We start from the raw sequence: 22,179 nt of genomic DNA on the forward strand, positions 1-22,179 counted from the left end.
AGATCATGTGTACCGATTTTTGTGAGATTTGGAAAAAATCTGTAGGAAAAGGTGCAAAAAGTGTGTTTTGAAGAAAATTCAAAATGGCGGAAAATCTATCCTGACGCAAATGGGCGTGGCCTATATCGGGAGTTGCGTTATGACCCAAGGAATCCAGGGAAAAAGAAATTTTGATTTTACGACCTATGGTTCAAGAGTTATAGGCCAAAACGTAAAGGGGGCTGTTATAGCGCCACCATGAGGCCGAATGGTGTATTTATTTGTTTAATAATTTCGGACTAAATTATAAACCTCCCCTCCAAATCTGGTAACTCTAGCTTTTACAGTTTCTGAGAAAAAAATACTTGAATTTGAGTTTTTTCACTTTTCCATTAAAGTGGATAGGGAAATTTAATACACTAATAAATCAATATCAATTAAACTATTTAACCAATCTCTTAGCAAAATGCAAGCGCACGATTCCCGATCAAGACGGTCATTTTGACATATGGCACGACATTGGGGGATAAAAACTGTGGGAGGAGTAGCAGCTCGAAATAAAGTTTATCTAGAAAGAAGAATACTAGACGCGTCGCAATTCAGGGCAATTGCAAAGTGTGGTTGCGCCGACGCCGGTCGCGGGCTGCGGCCGCCGGGACTCGAGGAATACGCTGGGAGGAATACCGTCGGAGGCTGCGCCAATTACATTGTCACGTCTCTCATGAGATCGCTTGCGTTTCATTTTGAGAGGATCGATCCACCCCGAAATAAGGTTTTTACATCAAACGGTTACATTTTGCGCATTTGTGGCACCCCCTATGGATCTAAGTAGACATGCTTTTGGGGATCCGTTGAGTAAACCACCCTTGACATGTGATTCAAATTTGGGATTGACTGGAGGTTTCGTTTGTGATGTCATTTACGGACGAACGGTAATGACTATCAAAATTCCGCTTGGAGATGTTTATCGCATAGGCCCATAGATCATCTGTACCGATTTTTGTGAAATTTGGACAAAATATGTGGGAGGAGGAGCTAAAAGTGTGTTTTGGAGAAAATTCAAAATGGCGGAAAATCTATCCTGACGCAAATGGGCGGGGCCTATATGGGGAGATGCGTCATGTCCCAAGGAATCCAGGGGAGAAGAAATTTTGATTTTACGACCTACGGTTCAAGGGTTATAGGCCAAAAGGTAAAGTGGGCTGTTATAGCGCCACCATGTGGTTGACTGGTGTGATTCTTTTTTTAATAATTTTGAAATAGACTATTAACCTCCCCTCCAAGTCTTGTAACTGTAACCCTTACGGTTACCGAGAAAAAAATACTTGAATTTGAGTTTTTTCACTTTTCCATTAAAGTGAATGGGGAAATTTAATGCACTAATAAACCATTCGGGCAACCACACTAATTAAACTTTTTCACTAAAACAATAGTCTGGTTGCCCTGTTAGGGCAACCACACTAATTAAAAGAAGTTGAACACAATATAATCCTCCACTTGGCTAGAACCAAAATTTAGATTTTAAACACAACTTATAGTGAATATAATGTCCAATGTTACAACACATTTAGGTATCAATGTAATTGTCATAGCAGCTATTTTGAGTACGTGTTTTGCTTTCTAGTCACTGCTCTCACTGCCACTGTCACTGCTCTCAACTGTTACAGTGTGTATGTATCCTGTTGCATTTAGTTGCCAGTCCCTGATAACGACACCCTATGTAGCATGGAACTGCCTTCTTTGAACAGGAGCAGTTCTTCTGGCAGCCTTTGGCACATCGACATGAGATTGTCTTGTTCATCGACACAGGCTAGGCTGGCTGTGTAGATGGAACTGGAACTGCATTTCCATTATCCACAGACCATCCACATTCTGTGCATGAAGGAATTTGTGGTTTGTGCATTTTTGTCAATGATGGGTGCCAGATCAGCCCTTTTCAGGTGCAGGAGAAATGCTTTCTCTGTTGGGGGTAGTTTAAGCGCGTTGATCTGTTCAAGAACTTGCTGTCAGTTTGCCCGGATCAGATTCCTCAAAATAATCAGCTTTCTGTGAGTAGCGAACGTATAAAGTTTATTTTGACAGTGTAGACATTGTGCACCCATTCAAATGGGAGAAATACACATACAGTACAGTCTAGGGGTTTCACAGAATAGTCGAATATTCAAATATCAAAACCACTGATCAGTGGTGTATATTTTATTTTTTGTTTAATTAACCAGTAGCAATATATCTACAGCAGACATGCAGCTGTTAGCTCTGGTGTCGGTAGTTCTCGTAATCCATTCATGGTTAATTTGTCAAATAATTTCATAGGCCTACTGTAGGTGACGTTGTTACTGTAGGTGACGTCGGGTTGCTAAAACAGCAGCTAAGAAAGCAGAAAGAACATGGCTCTATGCTCAATGCTGACAACAGTGTGTAAATACTTTACTTTACTTACTATTGGTGAGTTTATTACTGTAATAGATTGGAGACACATGCCGTGTGGTACAGTAGCAGTCACTCATTCCTGTTGCCAAGTATATCCACTGTTAGTCTTCAATCAAGACTATCATAGATGTATTTTATCGAGACTGACTTTTGCTTTCGTATCTATGATAGTCTTGGTCTCTACCCCCCTAATAGTCACTGGACATCCGCGCGCAAATCCTGTACTTCTACATATAAAGTGCTGACCCTGTAGCCACGGATGTTAACTCAACATTCGGAATGTGTGTGCACTGTATTAGTCCGTATTTTTCAATAGATATCCGTTTTAATCCCGTCTGTCGGATTCTGTTGGAAGTTCCCTGTATTCCTCAATGGGTGGTAGTGGCGGGGCGCATCAGGTGAAAGCCGGTATTACACTCGATGTAAACAGGATGTTAACGAGGAAATAAAATGGCTTTCAGCAGGGCAAGAATTTCACACCGGCCACGGCCATAGCCCTCTTTGGCCGTGTGGACCCTCAAAAAATGACATGCCCTACGACCACAGTATTTTATTATTTATTTTATTCCTGACTATTATATACCGTACTTTTCTTTTTTATTAGTGTGGTTGCCCTAACAGGGCAACCAGACTATTGTTCTCCAATCTCCACCGACTTTATTTATTTCTAGATAAACTTTATTTCGGGCTGCTACTCCTCCCACAGTTTATTTTTCCTAATTTAGTGGCATATGTCAAAATGACCGGCTTCACCGGGAATCATGCGCGTGTATTTTGCTAAGAGATTGGTTGCATAGTTTAATTGATATTGATTTATTAGTGCATTAAATTTCCCCATCCACTTTAATGGGAAAATGAAAAAACTCCCATTCAAAAATTTTTTTTCTCGGAAACGGTAAGGGCTAGAGTTACAAGACTTTGAGGGAAGGTTCATAGTTTATTGCCAAATTATTTAAACAAATCTTACACCATTCGGCCTCATGGTGGCGCTATAACAGCCCACTTTACCTTTTGGCCTATAACTCTTGAACCGTAGGTCGTAAAATCAAAATGTATTTTTCCCTGGATTCCTTGGGTCATTACGCAACTCCCCATATAGGCCACGCCCATTTGCGTCTGGATAGATTTTTTGATATTGATTTATTAGTGCATTAAATTTCCCCATCCACTTTAATGGGAATTGCAAAAACTCCCATTCAAGTATTTTTTTCTTGGAAACCGTAAGGGCTACAGTTACAAGACTTGGAGGGGAGGTTAATAGTTTATTGCAAAATTATTTTAAAAAGAATCACACCAGTCGGCCACATGGTGGCGCTATAACAGCCCACTTTACGGTTTGGCCTATAACTCTTGAACCGTAGGTCGTAAAATCAAAATTTATTTTCCCCTGGATTCCTTGGGTTACGACGCAACTCCCCATATAGGCACGCCCATTTCCATCTGGATAGATTTTCCGCTATTTTGAATTTTCTTCAAAACACACTTTTAGCTCCTCCTCCCACATATTTTGTCCAAATTTCACAAAAATCGGTACACATGATCTCTGGGCGCATGCGGTAAAAATATCCAAAAGGCATTTTCATAGTCCTTACCGTTCGTCTGTAAATGGCTTCCAAAGTTTGCGGGAGGGGCCTGTTTTACCAAAAATGCCAGAAATCACGAACGAAACGTTCGGTCAATCCCAAATTTAAATCACATGTCGAGGGTGGTTTACTCAACAAATCCCCAAAAGCATTTCCACTTTGCCCCATCACCGCAAATGCACAAAATGTAACCGTTTGACACAAAAACATGATTTTTGGAGGGATCAATCCTCTCAAAATGAAACGCGAGTCATCTCAGGAGTGACGTGACAATACAATAGGCCCGTTACATTTGTGGGAGGGGCCTGTTTCTTTAGTGGGAAGGGCCTATTTCTTAAAATCAAAATGGCACGTATCACGAACGCGGGATCCGATCGGCACAGAATTGGAATCGCACGTTGCGCGGCCTCCGAGGGTATTCCTCCCAGCGTATCACTCGAGGCCCGGCGAGTCCCGGCGGCGACCCGCGACCGGCGGCGGCGCAACCACACTTTGCAATTGCCCTGAATTGCGACGCGTCTAGTTCATTTGTGTTTTGCTATTAACTTCAAAGGAAGACACAGCTGCTAATTTATGAAATACTTTTCATAATGAGTTTAGTTTAGGTGGTTACTGTTGAAAATGTGTTTCTGATTTGAACCTTTTAAAGGAGACTTGACTGGCCGTGGTAAACACCTAATTCAAGAAGAGGGAGGAACACAGGGTAATATAACAGTGCAGGTTGAAGCACACAGGTGGACTATATCCTATGTAGGAGGGAGATTGCAAGGTGATAGCAGGGGAAAGCGTAGCAAGGTAGCACCGGCTGGTGCTCTGTAGGATGACCCTGGAGTGCAAGCAGGGGAAGACAGTGAAGGCAAAGAAAAAGGTGGTAGAAATTGAAGGAGGCGATATTTTAACCTTGATATTGTATGTTAGGATGTCTTAATGATGCAATTACAACAAGTTGCTAGTTTTGCAAGGCATGCCTTCTATAAACCATAGTTAGCGTAATTAGCATCACTGTTACAGAGTACATACAAAACATAACTTCAATACACTTATCCGTGCATAAAATAAATACACAACAGCCCTGTCATTCAATAAGAGCTTTATTATACAGAGATAATCATACAAACAAACAGTACAATACTGTAATGCGGAAACTTAGCATAAGGTTTTATTTTATAAATACACCGATCCATATATGGGCATAAAAGGGACACGGCCAGACAGACGGGTACATCAGGTACTCTGACAATGGATACAACAGCTATTGCATTACCGGGTGGGGCAGGCAGTCCCAACTACCTTTCTCAGGTAATCAACTCAGGCCATCATGATTCAATTGCAGGCGGCAAGGGAGAGCTCTTGAAATCGAAGCTCATACGGAAGAACGAAATTGCCTGCTGTTCCCATTAGTGGCTGCAGAAGCAAATACACCCCATTCAAGTGAACAAGACTTTACACTTGATTTTATTACCTTAGTAAACATTTTCATAAATACTTTGTTTTCAATCGCTAGTTTAAAGTATTTTAAATATTATCATGCGTTCAGTAAATGATGGTGCCATTAATTTTCTAATTAATGATAAAGTAGGGTATGGTAGAGAAGACATGTCGCCCAGGTCCTTGATAAGGCCTAACAAAAAAAACTTTGGTTTCCGGTTGGCTGTCATTTTAGGGCTGAGGGCGCGCTCCCACCGCACTTTTATTTTACCTCTGGGGCAGAATCTGCCAATGCTTTGTCAATGCAAATGCGTGGATTCACGCAAGAGCAGATTTTTCCGCTTGTCGCGCAGACCTTGCGTTTATCCGCTCTACACGAAGAAGCATTAAACTGCTGGAGGCAGGAGCTGATTTTCCTCCTCTGTCCAATCGGGTGAGTCGAAGGCGGACCGTCCCAAGACTCAGGAAGCAACAAGGTGCTCTCAGTGGACCAACTGGTTGTAGCTGTTGCATCTCACCCAGTACTTTATGATTTGACCATGAAAGAGTTCCATATGACATTAAAGAACTGGCCTGGTTACAAGTCAGTGCGGTCGCAAAGGCTTCAAGTTAGTGTAATAATATATTTAGTGTAATAATATTACTCTAACTATATATTTAATAGCCTTGTCAGTAAAGTCTTCACTTTTGCACTTGGGGTTCGTACATCTACATACACATTCAGATTTAAAATATAAAGTGCTTACCCCATGGCCACGGATTTTACAATCATGTACGGGCCCTCAGAAGTACCCGTATCTTCCGTATTGTTCAATAAAAAGCTTTTTAATCCGATTGGTGGCCATTTTCCCATAGAGTTATAATGTACCAACAGTGCAATACACCTCTCAACCGCTAGGGTCGCGCAGTTGAAAGCATACGGAGAAAATGACCACTGATTGGATTCAAATGCTTTTTATTGAACAATACGGAAGATACGGATACTTATGAGGGCCCGTACATGATTGTAACATCCGTGGCCATGGGGTAAGTACTTTATATTTTAAATCTGAATGTGTATGTAGATGTACAAACCCCAAGTGTGAAAGTGCAAAGACAGATGCTGATGTGCGTCAGTGGTTGCCTGGCAACGTCAAGGCAGAAGGCGGTATTCGCGGGGGTAACCGGTCAGGTGGGCACAAAAACCAACTGGGCACACAGCCGTCTGGGCACACAGGTCAACTGGGCATACAGTCAACTGGGCACACAAGACAGCTGGGCACACAGTCAACTGGGCACACTGTCAACTGGGCACACAAGACAACTGGGCACACAGTCAAGTGGGCACACAAGACAGCTGGGCACTCTGCTTTGATGTGCCCCCCCTTTCTATGAAATCCAGAGATTAGTGAACCCCTGCTGTGAATTGTCTGCTCCTGAGTTCCTGAGCAGATGCTCCTGAGTTCCCCCCCTCAGGATGAGAGTTAGGTATAGGCCTAGGATGTGACAGTTTCCACTGATTCAACCTAGTGGTCCCTCCCCACTGCTTACACCTAATGGCCCTCCTCCACTGAGTTCACCCGCATAATCACCCTCCACCCAGGTTAGGGTTAGGGGTTAGGGTTAGAATGTAAGAGTCTCCACCGATTCAACCTACACACACACACACACACACACACACACACACACACACACACACACACACACACACACACACACACACACACACACACACACACACACACACACACACACACACACACACACACACACACACACACACACACACACACGGGAGAGGCAATACACAGCTCACAACAAATACACTATCTCAGTAACAGACATTACACAATGTCTCCCACCGTCTCTCTCTCACAGTGGGGGGGTGGGGGGTACTTAAATATCAAAGGAACACAAAAATCCTTGGTAGTCATTCGGTGTGCCCAGATGTCCTTGTGCCCAGTCATCTCGTGTGCCCAGATGTCCGTGTGCCCAGTCATCTCGTGTGCCCATATGTCCATGTGCCCATTCATCTTGTGTGCCCAGATTTCCGTATGCCCACTTATCCGGTGTGCCCAGTTGTCTAGAAACTCGTGTGCCCAGACGTCCGGTGCGGGCTACGAGGACGGTCTTGAATGTGAGTGACAGGTGCGTCACAGCGTTTTTTTAGAATCCGCTGGCTGCAAAAAACTGGCGCCGCGCACAACCTGCGTTTAACAGCGGCCAGCCAACTTTTGGTGAGAGCGCGCCCTGAGTAGGTAGGGAATTTATTTTATTTTTTATTTTTTTTTTTTTTTGTGGGAATGATGGGTAGCAAGGAATTTTATTTTATTTCCTCATGGGAAGGATGGGTAGGTAGTTTTTTTTTTTTTTTTTTTTTCCTATGGCAATGATCGATAATGCTTCTTTTTTAATACATTCTATGTTTTCCTGAGTTACCAATTTCTAAATCATTAAATGGTTCATGTACACTGCACTTACAAAATAGTGTCTGAAAACAACAAACAATAAACAATTGAAAACTTTGAATAGAATGTCCACACACTGGTTGAATACTTTTGAGTTTTAATTCAACTCTAAGTAAAGTACCAAAGTAAAGTGCTGTATCACTCACATACCAAAAATATTAATACAAAACAAACATCTTCAAGTAATAAAGTGTTTTGAAGCAGATATTTTAGCTACTGGCTATCCCTGGATCAAACTGGCTAACCAATGGCATGAGGAGCTGGAAAATCAAGAATACTGACTGGTGAATGAATTAAACCAGGATTTGAAAACAAAACATTTTACCCCAGGGTATGAGATGAGCTCAATTCAGAACTAAGAGCTTTAACATTGAAGCCCATTCTATTACTGATATACAGTATACAGCTTTACTGCTTAAAACGCTATATAAATGCACCACTTACCATTTATTTATATTTATATTTATTTATTTGTACCATAATACCATTGCTGTTATGGCTGTTGCTGTTAGCCGTTAGAGCTGCATGATTTTGGCAAAACTTATTATGGGTCCATATTGAGATCAGTTATTGAAATTATTATTTATTAAAAATTGTAATCTTTTTTAACTAACAAAATCTTATCTTAATGCAAAATGATTTTCTTATTTGAACTAAAAGCAAAAACTAATAAATAAGGTTTTCGCATTCAGACACATAGCAGGACATGTCTGCATTTAATTGTTGAGAAGGTGAGAAATTTACCTTATGTCACTTTAGTCCAGGGGTCTTCAACAGGGGGTCCGGGACCCCTAGGGGGTCCTCAGAGTTACTACAGGGGGGGCCACCAAATCTTTGTGTGATATGATATTTTTTACATTAACCACTAGCATCCCATTTCTGAGGTGGACTAAAGCCAAAAATAGCAGATCTACAAGCTCACAAGCTTGTAGATCTGCTATTTTTGGCAAAGAGGTATATAGGTGTAGAGGGGAAAAAAGAGCAGACCAAGTAAAAATTTCATACAATATAGAAGGGGGTCCCTGTTTCATCTCTCAGCTCACCTTATGTCAGCGGTTCCCAAACTTATTTAGCTGTGCACCCCCTATTACCTCCAGACCAAGATGACGCACCCCCCGGGGCTCATGCACGCGCGCGAAGCGCGCGTGCATGAGTCCCCCGTTCGCGCGCGCGAAAAAAAATTTGCGGTTTTAATTTGGTTATTTATTAATTTCTTATCATTTTTTTCGGGTTTTTCTCGGTTTTGTATTATAAATGTATTATTATTTTTGCCCTCATTAAGTCGGGTGTCTTTGCGCGATTTCACGTTGGCCACTTTAGCCACCTCAAGCCAATATAGTCAGTTCTGTTCATAACCAGTGGTGGAAAAAGTATTCACACGTTTTTCTACTTAAGTAAAAGTATCAATACTGCAATGTAGAAATACTCCCTTACAAGTAAAAGTAAATTAAAAATGTATTTCAGTAAAGGTACAAAAGTATTGGTATAAAAATGTACTCTCTCTCTCTCTCTCTCTCTCTCTCTCTCTCTCTCTCTCTCTGATCATATGCGCGCACACACACACATAATGCCCAACATAAAAAAGGCAACACAGTCTATTTATATCCGCACTAAAAGGCATCAGTTTTAATCCAATAAGAACACATACAAAAGTGCAGTAGGCCTATGAGCTCTCACATTCACAAACATTTGGAGAATTCAAAATAATAAGAAACCAAGTAAACATTATGCTCGCCTTATCGAGCCCACAACTAACGATTAACCAGCTATCTATCAACCAGCAGCAGTTATAGCGAAAATGTAACACCAGTCATTTTAACCAAATTGTAACAAATACAAATGACATGTAGGCTCTGAAACAGATTGGCCAAAAAATAAACATTATGCTCGCCTTGGAGCCCACAATTAACGATCAACCATGCAGCTATCAATCAGCAGCAGTTATTAGCGAAAATGCAACACCAGTCATTTTACTCAAATTGCAACAAATAAAAAAGACATGTATATGCTCTGAAACAGATTGGCCAAAAAACTAAAACAAAAAGGATTTTTAAGGATTTTCAAGTGCAGTGCAGGAGGTTCAGCGTTAACTTCAGCCTGCAGAAAGAGAGAGCGAGGGGGGCGAGAGAGAGGGAAAGAGAGGGAGGGAGGGAGAGGGAAGGGGGAGAGAGAGAGAGAGAGAGAGAGAGAGAGAGAGAAAAAGAAAGGCGTGAGTGATTATTCCCAGTAGCTGAGATTAATCATAATTTCAATTGCTTTTGCTTGGATTTGTGTTGTTTTCTCTGTTATGTGGAATCATGTTCTACCTGCGATTCTATTTAAAATTAATATATTAAAACCAGCACTGCAATAATGATATCGATGGTTAATTACTTACCCACGTTAATGCGACGGGTGGGCCTGCATCTGTGCACAAAGCTCTGCGAAGTTTGGTGCAATTGAAGACAGTTTAATGCGCAAGTCCTTCTCAACATCATTCAGTCTTTGCCGATATTTTGTCTTCACTACTGTGAGACCAGAGAATCCAGCCTCGCATAGATAGGTTGTGGCAAAGGGCATTAAAACCCTCAAGGCTTGCTTTGCCAGGTCGGGGTGTGCTGTCATTGCCTCTGTCCAAAAATCCACAAGTGGCTTTCGTTTGAAACACAGCAGCAGCGCTCCATCAGATGACAAGTCAATCAGCTGTTCCTGCTGTTGTAGTGACAGTTGTGGGACAGGAGGGGAAACGTCAAATGGGTTGCGAATCCACGTTTGAGATGCATCCATAGGTGGGAAATATTTCCGTAACTGCTCAGCGAGCTGGTTGAGATGTTCTGTTATTAGCCCTTTTACAGGTTCACTCATGGCAACTTCGTTATCCTCCAAGAACGCATGAAGTGAAGGGAAACACAGGAGCATATTCCCACTCACACAGCGAGCCCAGAACCGTACCTTCTTTATCATGGCCTCGATCTTGTCGTGTGTGTTGAACAGTGTAACACTGAGTCCCTGCAAACCTAAATTCAATTCATTCAGATGTGAAAATATGTCAGCCAGATAAGCAAGCTTCTGCAGAAAATCCTCATCATGCAGTTTGGAGGCTAAATGGAATGGGTTGTCTTCAAAGAATTGTTGAAGTTCGTGTCGCAGTTCAAAGAGCCTTGTCAATACTTTGCCTCGCGACAACCAGCGCACCTCCGTGTGCAAAAGCAGTGCTTTATGTTCGCTTCCCATTTCATTGCACAACACAGTAAACACCCTTGAATTTAGCGGACGAGCTTTGATGAAATTAACTATTTTCACAGAATCATGGAGGACTGAAAGTAGATCAGCTGGCATGTTTTTTGCAGCGAGGGCCTCCCTGTGAACACTGCAGTGTGACCACACAACGGATGGACAGACTTTCCTGATGTGAGCTATAAGCCCTGTATGCTTCCCTGTCATCGACTTTGCCCCATCAGTGCACAATCCAACGCAGCACGTCCAGTCGATTCCATTGGACCTCATAAAGGCATTCATCAAATTAAAGGTTTCTTCTCCTGTTGTTCGGGTAACAAGTGGCCGACAGAACAAAAAATCCTCCTTCACCTTTCCTTCAAATAGGTAACGAACGTACACCAACAGATTAGCCAGATTTGCCACATCTGTGGACTCATCTACTTGGAGAGAATAAAACTCACTGTTTTTCACGCGACTGACTAACGTTGCCAGGATGTTTTCGGACATCGTATCGATGCGTCTTGACACAGTGTTGTTGGACACGGGGATCATGTCCAATCTTTTTGCTTCTTTTTTTCCTATCATACATTCAACCATATCTTTGGCAACTGGCAGGCACACGTCTTCCACAAGTGTGTGAGGTAACCCTTTTTTAGCAATTCTGTAACTTGCCAGATAAGAAGCCTTCAGTGCCTTTTTGGTAGAGCCACCACATGAATGAACCTGCAGTTGTTTTTGTCTGTCTTTCAACTCCGCCAATTTTGATTTGAAAAATGCAAGTTTTTTTTTTGTTACATCGGCATGCTTACTGGTGAAGTGGCGACGTAGATATGAAGGCTTCATGCTGCTGTTGGATAGGACTTCACCGCACATCACACACTGGGGGTCTGGGTGATCCACTTCACCAATCCAAGTGAAGCCCAGACACAGATAGTTTTCATCGTATTTCCTTTTTCTTATTCCAGTCTTTCGCCCAGTCTCGTTGTCTCTTTTTTTACCCCGTTTTCTTGATGGAGGGCCTGGCTGTTGTGTCTTTGCCCCACACCCCCCCTTTTCAGTTTCCCCCGTGTCATTGTTGTCATCATCACTCTCTGTCTCACTCTCCACTACAACGCTGCTCTCCACTTCTCTCGCCTCTTCCTCCTGTCCGCTTTGATTACTTTCATTACTTTCATGAACTTTTGATTGACCACGTCCACCTGACAGTTTCCCTGTTTTTAGCCAGTTCTGCATGTTTACATTATGTTACGCTGCCCTGCCGTTTCCCGGTCGCGCGCATAGGTCGTTGCGCGTCTGTGGACATTTGGCAGGAAGTCAAGTGCATTTTGGGTACATGATACATCTTTTTTTTTTTATATATAGTAAAACGTACGTTTTTAATATAAAAGTTTCTTCAATTTCATGATTTACACACAGTGAAAATTCCCATTTAAAAAAAAAAAAAAAAACTTATATTTATTAGCAAAATAACACCATAGAACCGCCATTAGGCTTTTCAGGTCACGCACCCCCTGGTGGGCGCTCGCGCACCACAAGGGGTGCGCGCACCACAGTTTGGGAACCCCTGCCTTATGTCACTGTTTTGGCTTGTTTTAACCTCCGACTAAAAATGTTACACTACTCTTTGTTAAACTTTCGGACGAGTCTTAACAAGCGAAGAGAAGTGCGCGCACACGTATCGCATCACACACACACACACACACACACACACACACACACACACACACACACACACACACACACACACACACACACACACACACACACACACACACACACACACACACACACGTCCATGCCAAAGTTGTCTTTTCAACAGCATATGCAACGAGAGTCAAGGGGTGATTTTTCTTTGCAACTGAGATGTGGGTCCATGTATCCGCTCGGTCATGTCTCCCTGCTGCAGATGAAAACTGACATCGGCACTGTTTCACCTCCTTAATTATGTCTGCAAACGTTTTAGTAGTCAATCGAATTATTTTAGGAGGTGGTTTGCACGGGCAGACGGCAGACACTGTACACAGGTCCATAATCCATGGCTGGAGGAGGACGTGCATGTGCTGTTGTTGTGCGCCGCCGTCTCCTCGCGATGACGCAATGACGCATGAATAGTAAAACAAAACATTTGCGCACATGATATTTTAGACGAAAGAAAACTTTGATTAAACTAATGTGGTCGCACCAAATATATTTTTTGTAAGACGTTTTTGATCGACTCGGTCGGATTTTGACTTAATTTTATTTATTTTTTTATTTTCACTCCAAATGCCAATAAAATCATCTGGGTCGCACGTATTTAATAGGGTCGGTCGCCAACCGGAAACCAACATATGTTTTTGTTAGGCCTAAGCGCCTGGCAGCCTGTGGTGAACCCTAATCCACCGTATGCACTGAGTGCTGTCACTGTCATCATTGGCACCGCGTCTCTGCGCGCATCTGAGGCGCGCAGAGAAAAGATCGGATCGGGAAAAATCGGGATCGGCAGATACTCAAGATCAAATGATCGGGAGCAAAAAAACGTGATCGGGACATCCCTATGTGTCTCATCAAAGACTACGACATGCAGTCACATTACTCATATCAATATCAAATATCTCCATTATGCAACTGCAAAGTACAATGTTATATACATTGTTGGTTATAGTAATGGATTGACATTTCTTTGTTACTTCAACATTTAACACACAATTTCACATACATTGCGGGTGGTTGGTAATGAATATGCTATTATATTGAAAGGGCTCCTTGGGCCCAAAAAGGCTTGGCACTATTGCTGTATACAGCACATAACCCAAAGTCTGTTAATACTTTGACTGCACACATCCCCGGGTATGGACTAGTTTTCTTAATTTATCCAAAACTCAATCCAACATTTACATTGGAAATCAAAAGAAATAGGACCCAATGGCATAGGTAACTACTGTGTTAGCCTACAAAAAGACTAGTCAATAAGATTCTAGAGTTTAAACAAAGTTTACGTGTACACCTTTTATAAAAATCCCATGGAAACATTTTATCTTTTGAAATATAATGTGTTTATTGCCTTTGTCACTCAGATGGTGCTAACAAAAGCAAGGAGGAAGAACATGTAAGTAAAAGTAGTTAAACATTCACAAATATCAACAGTATTACTCCTCTCACCAAACAAAAAATCTGTCTGTTTTTAGGATGAGCAGTACGAGCTGATCAGCAAACCAACAGGTCTCTGTGTGATCATGCACAATGAGAGGTTTGAGATCACATTGGACCCAAAACCTAGAGGTGGAATAAGAAAGGATTGTGGTATGTATATTGTCTGGATTATGGCACTTGAAAAAAATATGTTGATTGTATGACCTACGGTTCGAGAGTTATAGGCCAAAACATGAATCTGACTGTTATAGCACCACCATGTGGCTGATTTGAAAAATGTAGGGTGGCAATTCTTCCTTGGCCTAGTGTAGTGGGGTGCCAGGACACTCAGTCCTTTCAAATTCATGTGAAAGTAAATGTTTCACTTCTAATTTGTAGATAATGGTCTATAGAACAATTTGGCTCGACGATAAATAAACCAGACTGAAAAGAAAAAAATGTTTTTGGTCCATTTCCAAAATGGCCAAAATCGGAATTATGTTTTTTTGAAAAATGTCTCAATTCACGGGTTCCCTAAGCTTAGGCCTAATTTGGGATTGGATTTCCCATATATGAAAACCTAAAAAGCTAAATTCAATCAAGTTTCTACCTTGTTTGGTCAAAAATATATGTTTTAATATATTTCAGCATAGTGGTGGCCACCATCTTTAAATGGTCGATTTTGAGCTGGGCATACAGCAGATTTGGATTCAGCACCACTTAATACCCCAAAATACATGTATGACATAAATTAATAGAAATCCTGCCTAAATTGAAAGACATTTAACATGCTGTTCTGAAATGATTCATCTTAAATGGAAAGTAACACTACTACTAATAATAATAATTTACATACAGTAGCAAGACACTAATTTTAGTTATTCAAGTAGATGGCGTAGTGGAGACAAAAATGGAAATGAATGCTATTCCGACACATACGCTAGCGCATAGACCTCTTCTGACTATTCTTGTGGAAATGTGCATTTTCTTTATCCGAGTGCTTGACACTCGAACCAGAAATGTTCTATAGACCATTACCTTCAATTTAGTAGTGAAAGCGAAACTTTCACATCAATTTGAAATTAAAACAACAAATTACCCATACCCAGTCCCCTGCTATATCTATTTTTATTGATATGCGCCAGTACTGGAAAATGAAATTGATTCTATGGGCAATATACTTGAAGTACCAAATGCTACTCTTGATCCTGAATCCATGCATATCTCATATTTTCAGATCGGATAATCCAATCAAAAGTTACAACAGTTAACATATTTTTCTAGGGCTGGTGGGGGGTTGGCAACTGCCGACGCCCCCTAGAGGCCAATTTACCTTCAAATTAGTAGTGAAAACAACATTTTCACATGAATTGTAAATGAAAACAAAAAAATGATATTGACACGGAACCCCACTAGTGGGGATGTGTGTACAAAGTTTCACGGACATCGGACCTGATCTGAGGCATTTTGTACAAAACGGGCCACTCCTGCAAACTTTGGAAGCCAACCTTAGCCAATAAGGATGGAATATGAAAAATCCGACAAATCTTTCTTGATCACATGACTAATATATATATATATATATATATATATATATATATATATTTTTTTGCAAAAATCGGTCTCCTTGTGGCGCTATAACAGACCGATGCAAAAAAAATGAGTCAGAGGTTCTGCCCTGACCTCCGTGCCTTCGACCTTGCAGATATAAAAATAACCTGCATATATATAATTTTTTTTTACCAATTACCTGAATGCCCCCGCCCCCCAGTTAAAAATCCCTATAACCAGGGGTGAAAATCTGACTTGAGGCTGGGGGATCGCGGCCGCACGCGGGCGCCGGAAGTGTGCATGCGCTTTGCAATTTGTGTTTTGTTGGGTGGATTTTGTTAGTTTCTTTTCGTTTTTGGTTACTTTATTTCGGTTTTAGGGTTAGGGTTAGGTTAGGGTTATGTTATTTAATTCTTATTTTTGCCTGATTTTACTGATTCATTATTAAAAAAATATATATTTTGACATTTATTTGTATTATTCTATATGACTTAGGGGGGTCCAATCTGAAGCTAGGGGGGGGACAAAACCCCCCGTCCCCCCTGGGATTTCCGCACCTGCCTATAACAATCGAAAGCAATAAAAACATTTTTTTAAATTATCATTTAACTATTATCAACTAAAATAACCCTTGTTGTAAAAAAAACATATCGGAGCCCAAACTGTGGAATGATCTTCCACCCCATGTTAGAGCTTCTCAAAACTTTGTCTGTGTTTAAATCACGTTTGAAAACTCACTTGTACTCCCTAGCTTTTAATCTAGAGTCGGTTGAGAGTCAATGTTTCCGACAGGCAATGTGTCTATGCTGTGTGTGGTGTTTTCTTGCAGTTGCTGTATCTCTTTTTACATTCTATTAATGTGTTTTATCCTTCATGTTTTCCCCCCTTTTTATTGTTTTACTTTTAGTATTATTGTCTCCGCCAGGCCGAAGGCATGGCGAGAGAGTATGTTTTACCCTCCGTCCGTCCGTCCGTCCGTGTGTCCGTCCGTCCGTGTGTGTGTCCCTCCTGTCTGTGTGTTACCAGCTAATCTCCGGCACCGTTGGCCCGTTCGCTCCGAAACTGTGCACACACACTCCCTGGATGCCAATTCAGAACCTCTGCCCCAATGTTTTCACATGGGCCTGTTATAGCGCCACCAGGAGGCCGATTTGTGCATTTTTACATTACTCCTACAGATTTTATCCAAACGTCATGCAAATCGGTACACAGTATCTCTATAGTCATGTGATCAACACGGATCTGTCCGATTTCCCATATTCCATCCTCATTGCCTATGGTTGGCTTCCAAAGTTTGCAGGATTGGTCCGTTTTGAACAAAAAGCCTCAAACTATGCACACAGCTGAATAACTATGAATAACACACAACCAGAATAACGTACCTGACCTGGCGGAGACCTGTGCTCCGAGGAGCACTTTTTCTAGTTTGAATATGTTTTATTGAGTGTACAGCACTTTGGTTCAATGCTGTTGTTTTAAATGTGCTCTATAAATAAAGTGGATTGTTGAATTGTTCAACAAACGTGTCAAATTGACATCTAAAATGTAAACATGAAAAGTTAAAAATAATGAGCCAAGGGTGTGTTGTTTTCCTCTCCTGCAGATGATTTGGCACGTACATTCAGCAGCCTGGGCTTCACGGTGTTGATGTGTAAAGATCTAACCGGAGACCAAATGCTGAAGACACTCAAATACTTCTCTTCTTTGAACAACCCCACTGAATTACAGGAGTCTTCCGTAAAGCAATGGTCCAGTGAGGAGGAGTGCTTCAATAACATTAATATTGGGGATCCTCTACAGCACGGAGATGCCTTCGTTTGCTGTATTACTGCTCCTGGAAAGTTAAATCATGTTCTAGGGATCGATGGGGAGCCCCTTAACATTACTCAGATAACTAAGCCTTTCAGTAAAGTCAAATGCCTTGAGAAAAAGCCCAAACTGTTCTTCATCGAGGCCTGTCTGGGAAGGAAGGAAAGAGACACGATTCCCAATCACATGGAAGATTTCCTGGTCGTCATGGCAAGCAGTGATGCAAACCTATATAGAAACCGATTGATGGGATGCCAGTTCACGCAGTCTGTGTGCAAACAGCTGAAAGAAGGCTCTTGCAGGTACTGTAACTCTCAAAATGATAATTCAAAATATGAAATATGCAAAATACGATAGGGTATCGCAACTGGCTCACCTTTACAGGTACTCGCCCCTGCGCCATCTGTGAGCCAGTGGCATCGCTCTCTCCGTCTCTCCTTCCCTCAAGGCACCGACGGGACTCTGCATGGCAGGGGCGTCCTCCTCCCTGAGCCAAGACTAGGCTTGACCGCATACCACAACTGGACAGGAGTTGGGTGGCTTCAGCAGGTTGTCAAATGGGCACCCCCCTTCACTGATGTTTCGTTGATTTAAGCCCATGACACCTCGGAGGGGCTCAACGGCAGATCCAGCGTCCTGGCTCTACCCCCGCTTGAACACCACCCAACTCTATGTCTTTGGTCCTTCAGTAGGTCGTCTCTGCCACCGCACCTCTCTTTGTATCCAGATCCAGCGTGAAGCTTCCTCTGCCCGTTTAGTAGTGTTTGCTACCAGCCGCTTCCTAGCCAGCCCTTCGATCCCCAGCAGTCCGAGGGCTCGCCAGAGTGACCGCCCAGCGAACCCCCTGCAGCCCACCTCCACCGGCAAGTTCCAGGCCTTCCATCCATTTTGCTGGCTCTCGAGGATGAGGGCTTGATATTTCTTAAGCTTGCGCTCATACGCCTCCTCTATCCTCTCTTCCCATGGTACCGTCAGCTCCATGAGCACCACCTGTTTGGTACCTTTAGACCACAATACAATATCAGGTCTCAGGTTAGTGTGGGCTATCTCCTCTGGGAATTTGAGCTGCTTTTTCAGGTCGGCCCGCATCTCCCAGTCACTTGCTGTGGCCAGGACCCCTTTGCTCCTCCCTCCTGCTGCAGAGCTTTCTCCTGCCCTGACAAACTGGATGAAGCGAGGCCCCTTAGAAAGCTGTCTTGCCTTTTTCCTCGCCTGTTCAACACCATCTGCCAATTGTGCGAGGATCTGATCGTGTCGCCACCGGAACTTGCCGTCTGCTAGGCTCGAGTGACATGAGGAGAGGACATGCTCGAGGTTAGATATCTTTCCGCAGAGCGTGCAGCTTGGGCTCTCCACCAATCCCCAAGTATGGAGGTTTGATGGGGTCGGCAGGACATCATATGTAGAGCACAACAGAAACTTGATCCGGTGGCCTTCCATGCTCCAGATGTCCTGCCAGGTTAGAGCTCTCTCCCTCACACCCTCCCATCTAGTCCAGCTGCCTTGTTTGTTCATGGCCACAGCCTTGACATGCCGGCTTTCCTCCTCTGCCTTCCGCACCTCTCTCTGCACCAAGCCTCGCCGCTCCTTTGGGTCAGCTTTGTTCCAGCTTGTTCTGGTGGAGCAGCCCAGACCCAGCCTTCCCTGGTTTACTGACCCAACGATGTCAGCATGATGCAGTCGATCCTCCGCCTCCTTCAGTGCTCTGCTGGCTGACCACTTTCGCCCTGTTCTGACAACAATGCCCGCCTGGCGCACTCTCTCATCGTTGCTGTCTCGTAGCATCATGGCCTGGCGTGTCTTTGTGGCCTTGTACTCCTCCACTACTGATGTTATGGGCAGCTGTAGCTTGCTACCTGTGCTGTACAGGCCAATGGAGCAGAAGCTTCTTGGGACGCCCAACCATCTCCTCAAGTAGGTGTTCAGCTTCCTCTCCAGCCCCTCAACTGTAGAGACAGGTACCTCATAAACCAGGAGTGGCCAGAGCAGTCTGGGGAGAACCCCATGTTGGTAGCCCCAGGCCTTATACTTGCCAGGCAGACCGCTCTTCTCCAGAGATGTCATCCAGGTTTCTGCCTGGCTAAGCATCTCCTTCACACTCTGCCTGTCATTGAGGTCTGCCCTGTACCACTTCCCCAAGCACTTCACAGGTTTCTCTTGGACAGTTGGAATGATGTCCGCTCCTATCTTGAAGCGAAACCGTTCCTGGACACGCCCCTTTTTCAGTACTAGGCTTCTGGATTTTGCCGGTTTGAACTCCATCCTCGCCCAGTTTGTGAGCTCAATCAAGTCCTCCAAAATCCATCTTCCTTCTGGCACTGATCTTGCCGTGATGGTGAGATCGTCCATGAACGCTCTTATGGGCAGCATCTGGGTGCCACTTGCAAGTACTGCACCTCGACGCAACTTCTCTGCTGACTTGACGAGAAGGTTCATCGCTGCGGAAAACAGAATCACTGAAATTGTACAGCCAGTGACAATGCCCACCTCTAGCCTCTGCCAATTAGTGGTGAATTCTCCGCAGGTGAAGCGCATGTTGAATCTGTCGAAGTAGTTTTGCAAGAGCTTTTGGAATCGCTCTGGGATGTAGTAGGTCTTCAAAGTCAGCTCCACTAGCTTGTGGGGTATCGTTCCATAGGCATTCGTTAGATCAAGCCACAGAACTGTTAGGTCACCGTGGTTCCTCTTTGCATCCTCGATGATCTTGGAGATTACGCTGGTATGTTCAAGACAGCCAGATACCCCTGGCATGCCACCTTTTTGAACTGAAGTGTCGATGTACCCGTTGTCCAACATGAAGGTGGTCAACCTCTTCGCCAGAATCCCCAGGAAGATCTTAGCTTCCACATTGAGCAGTGAGATGGTACGAAATTGCTTAATCCCTTTAGAGTTTTCTTCCTTAGGGATGAAGCACCCCTCAGCAACCAACCATTCGTCAGCAAGGAAGTTCTTTCGCCATGCCACTGTCAGTAGCTTCCAGAGTCGTTTCCTAAGCCTTTCGCAATGCTTATAAACATTGTACGAGATGCCGTTCGGCCCTGGGGCTGATTTTCCTCTGGTCTTCTTGAGAAAGTTGTTGACTTCCTGCCAGCTCGGTTCTTCTGCCTTGAAGGGAATAGTTGGTTCAGCCGGTTTTATGAGCTTCTCCATCTCATCTAAACTGTCCTCCCTTCTGGGATCACTGTGGACCTGACGAAGGTGCTCCTCCACCTCTTCCTTTGTTGCTTTCAACTCCCCTGATCTTTTGTCGCCCAATAGTTTGGACAGGTATTTGAATGGGTTCTTCATGAAGTCTATCCTTTCCTTCATCCGACGCTTCCTGTCCCTGCGGTGACACTCAGCTCGACGCAAGATCTTAATGCGTTCCCTCAGGCTGTCTCGAATTTCTGAGAGAGCTGGTTTCTCATCTGCTGTTGCTTTGCGAAAGGCCTTCTTAAGCCTCCTCAGATCCCCTCTAAGGTCAGCTATCTCCTTCAGACGTCTGTTGTCCTTGGGCTGGATGTTTACTCTGCCTTTCTGTTCTTTCTTTCCAAAGCGATCAGCACCCATACTCCATATTATCGAGGACATGGCCTTGAGCTTCTTCCCCACATCTCCTGCGATCACTGCTTCAAGCACCTGGTCTGCGTCACGATCAAACATCTCCCATTCTTTTCTTGCAGCTGCATTTGGCCAGTTCACTCGTTCTTTCCGAGCGTCTCCGGCACGAGTGTTCTGGCCATGACGTCCGATATCCTGAGTGACTTCCCTCTCACTGTGGTGCCGCTTCAGTCGCACCAGCGATGCTGCTCCTGCCCCCCTCTTCCTCATGTGCCTGGAGATTCTGGGGACTGTGGTTTGTCTCCTGCCCCGGCCTCTCCTCCGTCTCACCAGGTTTCCCTGTGCGTTGCACATTACTTTCAGGTTGCAAGCACTTCATCTTTGTCTGGTGTATCTTCAGACCTCTCTCATTTTTGCATTTCTTCCCACATCTGCAGACCCGGGATGAATCGCTTAGCTGTTCCATAGTCGATTGTCCGTCAGTGGTGGTCATAACATTGGTCCGTCCTGTGGGTCGATCATCCTCCCCCGCTCTCGCCCGACCCCGGGGGTATCTTTTAATATACCTTTCCATAGCGATTGGTTTGGGTTCCTCCTCACGGAGGGTGTGCTTTGGCCTGCCAAGCCGCCACACCCCGGCTCTGGTCTTTCCCAGATGTCAGCAGTCTTTCCTCGCTGTCACCGTTCTTCCTCGGTTGCCAACTTGTCTTTCCAAGTGGTCACTGGGTCTACCAGAGAATAATATGCAAAATACGATAGGGTATCGCAACTGGCTCACCTTTACAGGTACTCGCCCCTGCGCCATCTGTGAGCCAGTGGCATCGCTCTCTCCGTCTCTCCTTCCCTCAAGGCACCGACGGGACTCTGAATGCCAGGGGCGTCCTCCTCCCTGAGCCAAGACTAGGCTTGACCGCATACCACAACTGGACAGGAGTTGGGTGGCTTCAGCAGGTTGTCAAATGGGCACCCCCCTTCACTGATGTTTCGTTGATTTAAGCCCATGACACCTCGGAGGGGCTCAACGGCAGATCCAGCGTCCTGGCTGGAAATACATTTATATGCATTTATAAACAACACAAGTTTGGAAATTTGTATTTGGTAGA

At 43.8% G+C, this 22,179-nt stretch overlaps 1 protein-coding gene across 1 annotated transcript in view; it reads left to right on the forward strand.

Moving 5' to 3' along the window:
* Positions 1–22,179, forward strand: part of LOC311035517 (uncharacterized protein) — a 65,448-nt gene that overhangs the window by 37,958 nt on the left and 5,311 nt on the right. Inside the window, exons 17-19 of the mRNA XM_084043785.1 lie at positions 14,122–14,153; positions 14,233–14,347; positions 17,331–17,838. Of these exons, the coding sequence (XP_083899911.1) occupies positions 14,122–14,153; positions 14,233–14,347; positions 17,331–17,838 (655 nt within the window). The remainder of the gene's footprint in view (positions 1–14,121; positions 14,154–14,232; positions 14,348–17,330; positions 17,839–22,179) is intronic.

This window comes from Gymnoscopelus microlampas (genome assembly GCF_963454915.1).
Source record: "Gymnoscopelus microlampas genome assembly, chromosome: 19".
NCBI classification, from domain to species: domain Eukaryota; kingdom Metazoa; phylum Chordata; class Actinopteri; order Myctophiformes; family Myctophidae; genus Gymnoscopelus; species Gymnoscopelus microlampas.